Source organism: Rhinatrema bivittatum, chromosome 4 (assembly GCF_901001135.1).
Source record: "Rhinatrema bivittatum chromosome 4, aRhiBiv1.1, whole genome shotgun sequence".
NCBI lineage: Eukaryota > Metazoa > Chordata > Amphibia > Gymnophiona > Rhinatrematidae > Rhinatrema > Rhinatrema bivittatum.
The window spans coordinates 1,070,093-1,082,472 of NC_042618.1; the positions used below are offsets into that span (position 1 = coordinate 1,070,093).

General features: G+C 53.8%; 1 protein-coding gene across 1 annotated transcript in view; it reads left to right on the forward strand.

The window, feature by feature from the left end:
- Window positions 1-12,380, forward strand: part of TMEM63C (transmembrane protein 63C) — a 210,289-nt gene that overhangs the window by 53,292 nt on the left and 144,617 nt on the right. The window contains 4 exon segments of the mRNA XM_029597634.1: window positions 2,956-3,068; window positions 7,501-7,717; window positions 7,803-7,882; window positions 11,356-11,388. Coding sequence (XP_029453494.1) covers window positions 7,538-7,717; window positions 7,803-7,882; window positions 11,356-11,388 — 293 coding nt within the window. The 5' untranslated portion in view covers window positions 2,956-3,068; window positions 7,501-7,537.

The window sequence follows — 12,380 nt, forward strand, 5'->3', positions numbered from 1 at the left end:
ATGCCATCCCGGACATAAAGCGCCACACCTCCTCCCGACTGCTCCTCTCTGTCATTGCGATATAATTTGTACCCCGGTATAGCACTGTCCCATTGGTTATCCTCTTTCCACCATGTCTCTGAGATGCCAATTAAGTCTATGTCATCATTCACTGCTATACATTCTAATTCTCCCATCTTACTTCTTAGACTTCTGGCATTAGCATACAAACATTTCAAAGTTTGTTTATTGTTTGTATTTTTATTCTGCTTTTTAATTGATAGGGATAAGTTAGAGTTTTTTAGCTCAGGTGAGTTTTTAGTTACAGGCACTTGGACTATTTTTCTAATTATTGGAACCTCACTGTCGGGATGCCCTAATTCTAATGCATCATTAGTATCCTTTGAAGATACATCTCTCCGAACCATGCGCTGCTGAGCGACTGTCATGATGTGACTAAAGGGCCCTGCAGTGAGAGGAAGGGGAGAGCTGGGGGATCAGGAGAAGTGAAGATGATGTTACTGTTTTACATGGTGCTGCCCTGGTACCCTACTCAAATCATTCACTTTTAAATATTTGTCTTATCTCTGACTGCGGGAAACCTCAGATACAAAAGAGACCTTACATTATCCCAAGGTGTGCGTTTGACAGTGGCTGCTATCAGTATTGAAGAAAAGTGGGAAGAAGTGAGAGGGGGGTCACAGATGGGAAAACAGGTGTTTCTTGAGTTTCCCCTTCCTGCCGGGAGAATATTAACCTTGCCTGTCTTCCTAGTCCACTGCACCATCTATTTCACCATTTTGGATTGTGAGCACAGAGAGAGAGAGAGAGAGAGACGGGCACTCAGCTCACAGGCAGACCTGTTACATGTGCTCTGTCAGGGGGTGTGAGAGAGACAGGCGCTCAGCTCACAGGCAGACCTGTTACATGTGCTCTGTCAGGGGGTGTGAGAGAGACAGGCGCTCAGCTCACAGGCAGACCTGTTACATGTGCTCTGTCAGGGGGTGTGAGAGAGACGGGCGCTCAGCTCACAGGCAGACCTGTTACATGTGCTCTGTCAGGGGGTGTGAGAGAGACCAGTGCTCAGCTCACAGGCAGACATGTTACATGTGCTCTGTCAGGGGGTGTGAGAGAGATGGGCGCTCAGCTCACAGGCAGACATGATACGTGTGCTCTGTCAGGGGGTGTGAGAGAGACCAGTGCTCAGCTCACAGGCAGACATGTTACATGTGCTCTGTCAGGGGGTGTGAGAGAGATGGGCGCTCAGCTCACAGGCAGACATGTTACATGTGCTCTGTCGGGGTGTGAGAGAGACGGGCGCTCAGCTCACAGGCAGACATGTTACATGTGCTCTGTCAGGGGGGTATGAGAGAGACCAGTGCTCAGCTCACAGGCAGACATGTTACTTGTGCTCTGTCAGGGGGTGTGAGAGAGATGGGTGCTCAGCTCACAGGCAGACATGTTACATGTGCTCTGTCGGGGTGTGAGAGAGACGGGCGCTCAGCTCACAGGCAGACATGTTACATGTGCTCTGTCAGGGGGTGTGAGAGAGACCAGTGCTCAGCTCACAGGCAGACCTGTTACATGTGCTCTGTCAGGGGGTATGAGAGAGACCAGTGCTCAGCTCACAGGCAGACATGTTACATGTGCTCTGTCAGGGGGTGTGAGAGAGACGGGCGCTCAGCTCACAGGCAGACCTGTTACATGTGCTCTGTCAGGGGGCATGAGAGAGACCAGTGCTCAGCTCACAGGCAGACATGTTACATGTGCTCTGTCAGGGGGTGTGAGAGAGATGGGCGCTCAGCTCACAGGCAGACATGTTACATGTGCTCTGTCGGGGTGTGAGAGAGATGGGCGCTCAGCTCACAGGCACACATGTTACATGTGCTCTGTCGGGGTGTGAGAGAGACGGGCACTCAGCTCACAGGCAGACAAGTTACATGTGCTCTGTCGGGGTGTGAGAGAGATGGGCGCTCAGCTCACAGGCAGACCCTGTTACATGTGTTCTGTCAGGGGGTGTGAGAGAGACGGGCGCTCAGCTCACAGGCAGACATGTTACATGTGCTCTGACAGGGGGTATGAGAGAGACCAATGCTCAGCTCACAGGCAGACATGTTACATGTGTTCTGTCAGGGGGTATGAGAGAGACCAGTGCTCAGCTCACAGGCAGACATGTTACATGTGTTCTGTCAGGGGGTATGAGAGAGACCAGTGCTCAGCTCACAGGCAGACATGTTACATGTGCTCTGTCAGGGGGTGTGAGAGAGATGGGCGCTCAGCTCACAGGCAGACATGTTACATGTGCTCTGTCGGGGTGTGAGAGAGACGGGCACTCAGCTCACAGGCAGACCTGTTACATGTGTTCTGTCAGGGGGTGTGAGAGAGACGGGCGCTCAGCTCACAGGCAGACATGTTACATGTGCTCTGACAGGGGGTATGAGAGAGACCAGTGCTCAGCTCACAGGCAGACATGTTACATGTGTTCTGTCAGGGGGTATGAGAGAGACCAGTGCTCAGCTCACAGGCAGACATGTTACATGTGCTCTGTCAGGGGGTGTGAGAGAGATGGGCGCTCAGCTCACAGGCAGACATGTTACATGTGCTCTGTCGGGGTGTGAGAGAGACGGGCGCTCAGCTCACAGGCAGACATGTTACATGTGCTCTGACAGGGGGTATGAGAGAGACCAGTGCTCAGCTCACAGGCAGACCTGTTACGTGTGCTATGTCAGGGGGTGTGAGAGAGACGGGCGCTCAGCTCACAGGCAGACACATGTGCTCTGTCAGGGGGTGTGAGAGAGACGGGCGCTCAGCTCACAGGCAGACATGATATGTGTGCTCTGTCAGGGGGTGTGAGAGAGATGGGTGCACAGCTCACAGGCAGACCTGTTACATGTGCTCTGTCAGGGGGTGTGAGAGAGTCTGCTCCCAGAGCACTAAACAGGTTCAGAAATGACTTCATCTTCCTTTTGTTTTTAGAGCTGAGGAAGGGGGTCTGACTGCCCCTGTCTGGAGACCTTTCGCACAATGAAGCAGATAAGCTGAGAAGCTGCCCAAGCTCAGGCACTGACTGCAAAAAAGTCTCCTGCCAGGTAGGACAAACTTTTCACATGCATTATTTACAATGAAACTACACTATGCTCAGTCAAAGCCCACAATCCTGGTGACTACCCTGCAGCAGATGCTCCAGCACCATTCCCTACAGTCACTCCCACCCTAGCACTCCTGCACCATTCCCTACAGTCACTCCCACCCCAGCACTCTCATAGAAACATAGAAATGACGGCAGAAAAAGACCAATTGACCCATCTAGTCTGCCCAGCAAGCTTCCACACTTATTTTCCCATATTTATCTGTTTCACCAACCACCAACTTCAGGGCTCTTGTTGGTAACTGTTTGATTCAAATTTCCTGCCATCCCCTGCCATTGATGCAGAGAGTAATGTTGGAGTTGCATCAAAGGTGAGCATAAGGCTTATGTTTAAGGGTAGTAACCGCCGCATCAAGCAAGTTACCCTGATGCTTGGTTACCCAGACTGCACAGATCAATGCCTTGTTAGATGATGTCTGAATGTAAATCCTGTTTTCCTCACTTCCCCCTACCGTTGAAGCAGATAGCAACGCTGTATATGCTTTCAAAGTGATGTATCAGGCTTAATTGGTTTAGGGAAGTAACCACCGTAATAAGCAGCTACCCCCACGATTATTTGTTTATCCAGATTGTGAAGTTCAGTCCTTGTTGGTTGTTGCCTGAATGTAAATCCTGTTTTCCACATTACCCCCTGCCGTAGAAGCAGAGAGCAGCACTGTATATGTATTCAAAGTGATATATCAGGCTTAATAGGTTTAGGGTAGTAACCGCCGTAATAAGCAAGCTACCCTCACGCTTATTTGTTTACCCAGATTGTGAAGTTCAGTCCTTTTTGGTTGTTATCTGAATGCAAATCCTCTTTTCCACATTTCCCTTTGCCGTTGAAGCAGAGAGCATTGTTGGGGATGCATTAACCGTGCAAGGGATTTTTTGAGTAAGGGTATTAATCACCAGGTAATAGTTAACATTCCAGCAAGCCACCCCCATGGCTCTACTCTTCATTCTCATCCTTTAGCCTTTATGGATCCACAGTGTTTATCCCATATCCCTTTGAAATCCTTCACAGTTCTGGTCTTCACCACTTCCTCTGGAAGGGCATTCCAGGCATCCACCACCCTCTCCGTGAAGAAATACTTCCTGACATTGGTTCTGAGTCTTCCTCCCTGGAGCTTCAAATCATGACCCCTGGTTCTGCTGATTTTTTTCCTTTGTAAAAGATTTGTTGTTGACCATGGATCATTAAAACCTTTCAAGTATCTGAAAGTCTGTATCATATCACCCAGGCTCCTCCTCTCCTCCAGGGTATACATATTTAGGTTCTTCAACCTCTCCTCATAAGTCATTTTATGAAGACCCTCCACCATTTTGGTCGCCCTTCTCTGGACCGCCTCCATCCTGTCTCTGTCCCTTTGGAGATACGGTCTCCAGCACTGAGCGCAGTACTCCAGGTGAGGCCTCACCAAGGACCTGTACAAGGGCATCACCACCTCCTTTTTCTTATTGGTTATTCCTCTTTCTATGCAGCCCAGCATTCTTCTGGCTTTAGCTATCGCCTTGGCACATTGTTTCGCCGACTTCAGATCGTTAGACTCTTGCACCATTCCCTACAGCCACTCCCACCCCAGCACTCTCGCACCATTCCCTACAGCCACTCTCACACCCAGCACTCCCACACCATTCCCTACAACCACTCCCACCCCAGCACTCTTGCACCATTCTCTACAGCTGCTCCCTAACACCCAGTTCGTCTGCTGGTCTGATGCAAGGGCTGTACCTTTTTCACCTTTTCATGCTCTTAAAGCGGAATTCCCTCCTACTGTTTGATTTTCCTGTTGATTAATATTGCCAGATATTTACTGTTGTAAACCAAATAGTAATTTTTGTCAATGGGTATATTGTGGTGATATCTGACTCAGTGGGACTCATATTTGACAGTGCTTGAATTAAAGAATTTGGAGCCTGTAGGAGTTACCATAGACTTTTCATTCCTGCATTGCCCACCAGGGGTTATTCTCCCCCACTCGGAAGGGGCAGGTTTGAAAATGGAAGGCCCTTTTAGAAGAGGTGGTGAGGACAGAATGTATGAAGGCTTGGGATAAGCACTGCGGATCCCCAGAGTTGGAAACGAAGGAAAGGGTGCCTGGGGGTAACCAGCATGGAGTGGCGATTACTGCTCTTAACCAATTAGCTTTCATGATTTTGACACAATTGCAACCTCGCTCTCTTCTTCAAGGATGGAGGTGAAAGAGGAATTGGATTCAGACGACAGCCAGCACTGGGTCCTGACCTTTACGGTCCGGGTTACTGATACACGGACTTTAGGGATAAAGCGCAGGACTGGGTCTACGGCCAAGTCCGGAAGTGAAGCCCATTCAAGCAGCAGCGCTGTCTGAATTATCAGGAAGGCTCCTCACCCAGTAAAAATGTTGCCAGCAGTAATTTTGTCATGGGTTGGACAGTTGCTTGGTTTTTATTGTTAATATTACCGCCCTTAGCATAAAGCTTGGGGGTAACTGCACGGATGAATAACAGTTCTGCCAACCTTCAATGGCTCACATTTTCCAAACATTACAGACATAAAGTTTAGCATGTACATGCATAAGTGGCCTCTACTCGGGTATTCTGCATTTTACAAGAGTGAGAATTGCGTGCGTATGTTCACAAGCGCACACACGTGTACTCATCTAAAAAAGAGACGGGGCTCGTACTTATGCACATTACTTCCTATTTTCCAAGCTATGCAAGTTTTCACCTGCTAATTATCTGGTGTAAGTGACATTAAACGAGTTGATTGTGTGGTCCTGACAGGCGGGAGGTCTGGGCGGACCTGCGTGGGGGGAAGGGTTAAGGCTGAAAAACCAGGAGGGCCTCTGACCTGGAGAAGGACTGGGACAGCTGGTGGTGGTAATTTCCTCGATGCGCGCCTGTTTTAAAATTGGCCAGCTTGCGTGTGTAAAATCTACGCCTGTATTTATATAAAACAGATGGGTAAAGGGCCCGCATCCAGTCCACTCATGTATGAGGTCCCCATGCACTGCACGAGAGCCTCTGAGGGCGCGCGCGGGTTGCGTGGTAGAATTGCGGGTACTTTCTAAAACGCGCAGGTATTGCGGGCATTTGACGGGCTCGCACCTGTTTGGGGTCACTTGGCGCGGCGGCCTGTCTGGAAAGGGGTGAGCGGAGCGAATGCCAGCGTTGCAGTGTGCCCTGCGTGGGAGTCCTGCAGTGTAGGGGACGCTGCGCTGCCCTGCGCTGAGGGGTTCGCTGCCATGGCAGCTCCATCGGCACCGAGGTCGAGTAACGTGGGGACCGTTTGTGAACCCTGAGCAGGGCCTGCCAGGGCTTTTCAAGGGGGAAACTCTCCATGCGAGCCCCCGTTGTGCCCGGGTAACTGCACAGCTGTCCAGTAAAATGATTTGCACCTTTGCCCTCCGGATTGGGAGGTGGTGCTTTGTAACGCCTCCCGCTCGGCTTCCCAAGAGGCTGCAGGGGGGTTTCTGGACCCTGAACAAGGCTTTTTCTCCTGGAGGGGTCTGCTTGCTGCCTTCCCCCCCCCCCCCCTTGTTTCCCGTGGAGCCGAGCCCGTGTAAACGAGGCAGGGCTGTTACTGAGTGGGGGGCACTGCCACTCCCCGAGTGAGCTGCACTCTCCTTACCCCACATCGACAGGGACCTTGCATCTCCAAAAAGTCGTACTGACCTCATGCACATGCAGATCTGTTCCTTGGAGAAGGCGTTTCCTAAAGTTCCTTCTTCTGGGGGGTGGTCTTGCACTGCCCGCGTTGTCTGCCATGCACGCCAGCACCTTTAGGCCACAGACACTGTGCCAAACCTCTGGCATCATTTCCCCGCTGAAAGCACCCGCAGGCAGCCGAACGGGGGGGGCAGAATTGCGTGCGCACGTTTGAAAATCAGTGCGCTTGGACTCCTGCCCTCTCTTGACCTCAGCGTGACCCGGGATGCCTCATATTTATTTATTTTTTAACTAAAAAGATGTATTATCCGCGCCCATCATAGCAAATTTGAGGGCAGAGTACAAAAAAAATAAAAGGCCCATTACTGAGATAGAAGCAGCGGAACAAACCTGAAACCCAAGTCCATTAAAGAAAATGAACAGAGCCTGCAGCAGAGCTCCCCGGCAGTGCAGTCGCGCCATCTTATTTGGTAAACAGGCGCATTTTTTATGTCTTTTTAAAAGTGCTGTCGCCTGAACCTGTTCAGGAAGGCAGTGCCAGGGACCCGGCTAACACTGCATGTGCTGGAGAAGCCCGGGGCTGGAGGACCCGCTTCCGTGGCTTTAGAAACTGACCCCCACACGCTCAGAATCGGTTTATGCGCTGCTTCTGATCATCCTTCAAACTTTGGATCAGTGCCTCCAGATCACTGACTCGGCCCCTGACCATGGTGACCCTGTGTCCTCTTTCTCTGTTGCAGGACAAAGACCCCTGTGACCTCTGGCACCGCCAGAGCCATGGCCAGCTTCAACCTCAGCGAGGGGTCCCCAGGCCGAGCCCCCCTGAACTTCCTGACTGCTCCTGCAAACAGCACAGAGGAGCAGTGCTACAGGGCCCACGCGCGGAGCAGTGTGCTGCAGGGCCTGCCCTTCGGAGGGGTCCCCACCGTGCTGGCCATCAACTTCCTGCTCTGGCTGGTGAGAAGGGGACGGGCAGAGGGAGGGGCCCATGGGAAGCTGGGTCTGCTGGGCATTAACGCTTTGCTGTCTCTCCCGGCTGCAGCTCCTGCTCTTGGCGTTCTCCTGCCTGCGGAAAGCTGCCTGGGACTATGGGCGCCTGGCACTGCTCATGGATAACGATAGGTAAGCCTGCGTCGCCGTCACACTCCTGCCCCACCTCGCCACTGGAAGACATTTATCATTCTGCGTAGCGGCCTCTCCTCTCTGCTTCCCTCCTCGTGACTGGTGTCCAGGGAAGAGCATTTCTCACTGCAGTGATGACGCATCTTTAGGCAGGTCGGGGGCTCTAGACAAAGCAGGGGATTAATATTAAAAAATACACAGAACAAGTAAAATAATCAGGTAAATTAACCTGGTTATCTTTACACAATATTTGTCTGCACTTACTCAGCTTAAAGTGCAGCTGAATATCTGTCTAGATCTACCTATACTGTACCTGTGGGGCAGTGTGTGTGAGGGGAGCTGGCACTGTCCCTGCCTGTGCTGTACCTGTCCTGTGGTGGGGCAGTGTGTGTGAGGGGAGCTGGCACTGTCCCTGCCTGTGCTGTACCTGTCCTGTGGTGGGGCAGTGTGTGTGAGGGGAGCTGGCACTGTCCCTGCCTGTGCTGTACCTGTCCTGTGGTGGGGCAGTGTGTGTGAGGGGAGCTGGCACTGCTGCTGACCCTCCTGTACCTGTCCTGTGGTGGGGCAGTGTGTGTGAGGGGAGCTGGCACTGCCGCTGACCCTCCTGTACCTGTCCTGTGGTGGGGCAGTGTGTGTGAGGGGAGCTGGCACTGCTGCTGACCCTCCTGTACCTGTCCTGTGGTGGGGCAGTGTGTGTGAGGGGAGCTGGCACTGTCCCTGCCTGTGCTGTCCCTGTCCTGTGGTGGGGCAGTGTGTGTGAGAGGAGCTGGCACTGCTGCTGACCCTCCTGTACCTGTCCTGTGGTGGGGCAGTGTGTGTGAGGGGAGCTGGCACTGTCCCTGCCTGTGCTGTCCCTGTCCTGTGGTGGGGCAGTGTGTGTGAGGGGAGCTGGCACTGCTGCTGACCCTCCTGTACCTGTCCTGTGGTGGGGCAGTGTGTGAGAGGGGAGCTGGCACTGTCCCTGCCTGTGCTGTACCTGTCCTGTGGTGGGCAGTGTGTGTGAGGGGAGCTGGCACTGTCCCTGCCTGTGCTGTCCCTGTCCTGTGGTGGGGCAGTGTGTGTGAGAGGAGCTGGCACTGCTGCTGACCCTCCTGTACCTGTCCTGTGGTGGGGCAGTGTGTGTGAGGGGAGCTGGCACTGTCCCTGCCTGTGCTGTCCCTGTCCTGTGGTGGGGCAGTGTGTGTGAGAGGAGCTGGCACTGCTGCTGACCCTCCTGTACCTGTCCTGTGGTGGGGCAGTGTGTGTGAGGGGAGCTGGCACTGTCCCTGCCTGTGCTGTACCTGTCCTGTGGTGGGCAGTGTGTGTGAGGGGAGCTGGCACTGTCCCTGCCTGTGCTGTACCTGTCCTGTGGTGGGCAGTGTGTGTGAGGGGAGCTGGCACTGTCCCTGCCTGTGCTGTCCCTGTCCTGTGGTGGGGCAGTGTGTGTGAGGGGAGCTGGCACTGTCCCTGCCTGTGCTGTACCTGTCCTGTGGTGGGCAGTGTGTGTGAGGGGAGCTTGCACTGCTGCTGACCCTCCTGTACCTGTCCTGTGGTGGGGCAGTGTGTGTGAGGGGAGCTGGCACTGGTGCTGACCCTCCTGTACCTGTCCTGTGGTGGGGCAGTGTGTGTGAGGGGAGCTGGCACTGCTGCTGACCCTCCTGTACCTGTCCTGTGGTGGGGCAGTGTGTGTGAGGGGAGCTGGCACTGCTGCTGACCCTCCTGTACCTGTCTTGTGGTGGGGCAGTGTGTGTGAGGGGAGCTGGCACTGCTGCTGACCCTCCTGTACCTGTCCTGTGGTGGGGCAGTGTGTGTGAGAGGAGCTGGCACTGCCGCTGACCCTCCTGTACCTGTCCTGTGGTGGGGCAGTGTGTATGAGGGGAGCTGGCACTGTTCCTGCCTGTGCTGTACCTGTCCTGTGGTGGGGCAGTGTGTGTGAGGGGAGCTGGCACTGTCCCTGCCTGTGCTGTACCTGTCCTGTGGTGGGCAGTGTGTGTGAGGGGAGCTGGCACTGCTGCTGACCCTCCTGTACCTGTCCTGTGGTGGGCAGTGTGTGTGAGGGGAGCTGGCACTGCTGCTGACCCTCCTGTACCTGTCCTGTGGTGGGGCAGTGTGTGTGAGAGGAGCTGGCACTGCTGCTGACCCTCCTGTACCTGTCCTGTGGTGGGGCAGTGTGTGTGAGGGGAGCTGGCACTGTTCCTGCCTGTGCTGTACCTGTCCTGTGGTGGGGCAGTGTGTGTGAGGGGAGCTGGCACTGTCCCTGCCTGTGCTGTACCTGTCCTGTGGTGGGCAGTGTGTGTGAGGGGAGCTGGCACTGCTGCTGACCCTCCTGTACCTGTCCTGTGGTGGGCAGTGTGTGTGAGGGGAGCTGGCACTGCTGCTGACCCTCCTGTACCTGTCCTGTGGTGGGGCAGTGTGTGTGAGGGGAGCTGGCACTGCCGCTGACCCTCCTGTACCTGTCCTGTGGTGGGGCAGTGTGTGTGAGGGGAGCTGGCACTGTCCCTGCCTGTGCTGTCCCTGTCCTGTGGTGGGGCAGTGTGTGTGAGGGGAGCTGGCACTGTCCCTGCCTGTGCTGTACCTGTCCTGTGGTGGGGCAGTGTGTGTGAGGGGAGCTGGCACTGTCCCTGCCTGTGCTGTCCCTGTCCTGTGGTGGGGCAGTGTGTGTGAGGGGAGCTGGCACTGCTGCTGACCCTCCTGTACCTGTCCTGTGGTGGGGCAGTGTGTGTGTGAGGGGAGCTGGCACTGTCCCTGCCTGTGCTGTACCTGTCCTGTGGTGGGCAGTGTGTGTGAGGGGAGCTTGCACTGTCCCTGCCTGTGCTGTACCTGTCCTGTGGTGGGGCAGTGTGTGTGAGGGGAGCTGGCACTGTCCCTGCCTGTGCTGTACCTGTCCTGTGGTGGGGCAGTGTGTGTGAGGGGAGCTGGCACTGCTGCTGACCCTCCTGTACCTGTCCTGTGGTGGGGCAGTGTGTGTGAGGGGAGCTGGCACTGCCGCTGACCCTCCTGTACCTGTCCTGTGGTGGGGCTATGTGTGTGTGTGTGTGTGTGTGTGTGTGTGTGTGTGAGGGAAGCTTGCAGTGCTGCTGCTCATGCTGTACCTTTCTGTGGGTAAATAGCATGCGTCTTTTCTCTGTATTTTAATCAGATATCATTCACCAGAGTTCAGTAGATTCAATTAAGATAAATATCGGAATTGCTATGTTGCCATTTAGTGCTAGAAAGTTATTAAGTAATAAAGAGAGTGAGAGTGTTGGCTGGTATGAGGGGATATGGCTGGATGGAGCCCCGGGGGTTGTGTCTGCTGAGTTGCATCCTGGCTGCAGACTTTGGGGTTTGTAATTCTCCCAAGTGGCTGTGAATCTGGAGGTTTTCCTGTTTAAGGAAAGGATATCCCAGAATGGCTGGGGATAAAGGGGCAGAAGCTGCACCTGGAGTGGCTGTGATTCTAAGATTCAAGTCTGGGAATGCATTTAATGCTTGTCCCTTTTTTCCCTGAGCAGCTGGGTGCATCACCGTCGCTGGAGCTCCTATGGGTAATAGTGTCTGCTAGATGTGGTGTGGTGGCTGGACACGGGTATACAGGTGCTGTGGGAATGCTTCCTGTTCCTGGCCCAGGGAGAGGGGAAAGTCTCTGTTAGTTATCCACACATGGAGAGGGGACAGTAAGCCATGGGCCTTTCCTTCAAACAAAACTCTTTCCTGGCTTTCTGTTGTGTTAGGGGTCAGGTCTAAGTCCTCGCCCATTGCTTCCCTCTAGGATAGACTCTGTTATCGAGCAAGGTCCTGGTAAGCATGTAATCCATGAGAGGTGCTGGGGAGCGGACTTTTCTTCAGTGAAGACTGACCTGCACTCACTCATGTACGCTCACACGTCCTCACGCTCATGTACCCTCGCACATTCCTCACACTCATGTGCACTTGCACATTCCTCCCACGTGTGTGCTCACACGTTCTCACACTCATCTGCACTTGCACCTTCCTCACACTCATCTGCGCTCGCATGTTCCTCACACTCATGTACCCTCGCACGTTCCTCACACTCATCTGCACTCGTATGTTCCTCACTCTCATGTATGCTCACATGTTCCTCACACTCATCTGTACTCGCACATTCCTCCCACGTGTGTGCTCACACGTCCTCACGCTCATGTACCCTCGCACATTCCTCACACTCATCTGCACTCGCACATTCCTCCCACATGTGTGCTCACACGTTCTCACACTCATCTGCACTTGCACCTTCCTCACACTCATCTGCGCTCGCATGTTCCTCACACTCATGTACCCTCGCACGTTCCTCACATACATGTACCCTCGCACGTTCCTCACACTCATCTGTGCTCGCATGTAACTCACACTCATGTATGCTCACATGTTCCTCACACTCATCAGCGCTCTCACTTTCCTCCCACGTGTGCTCACACATTCTCACATTCATCTGCGCTTGCACCTTCCTCACACTCATGTATGCTTGCACGTTCCTCACACTCATCTGCACTCGCATGTTCCTCACACTCATGTACCC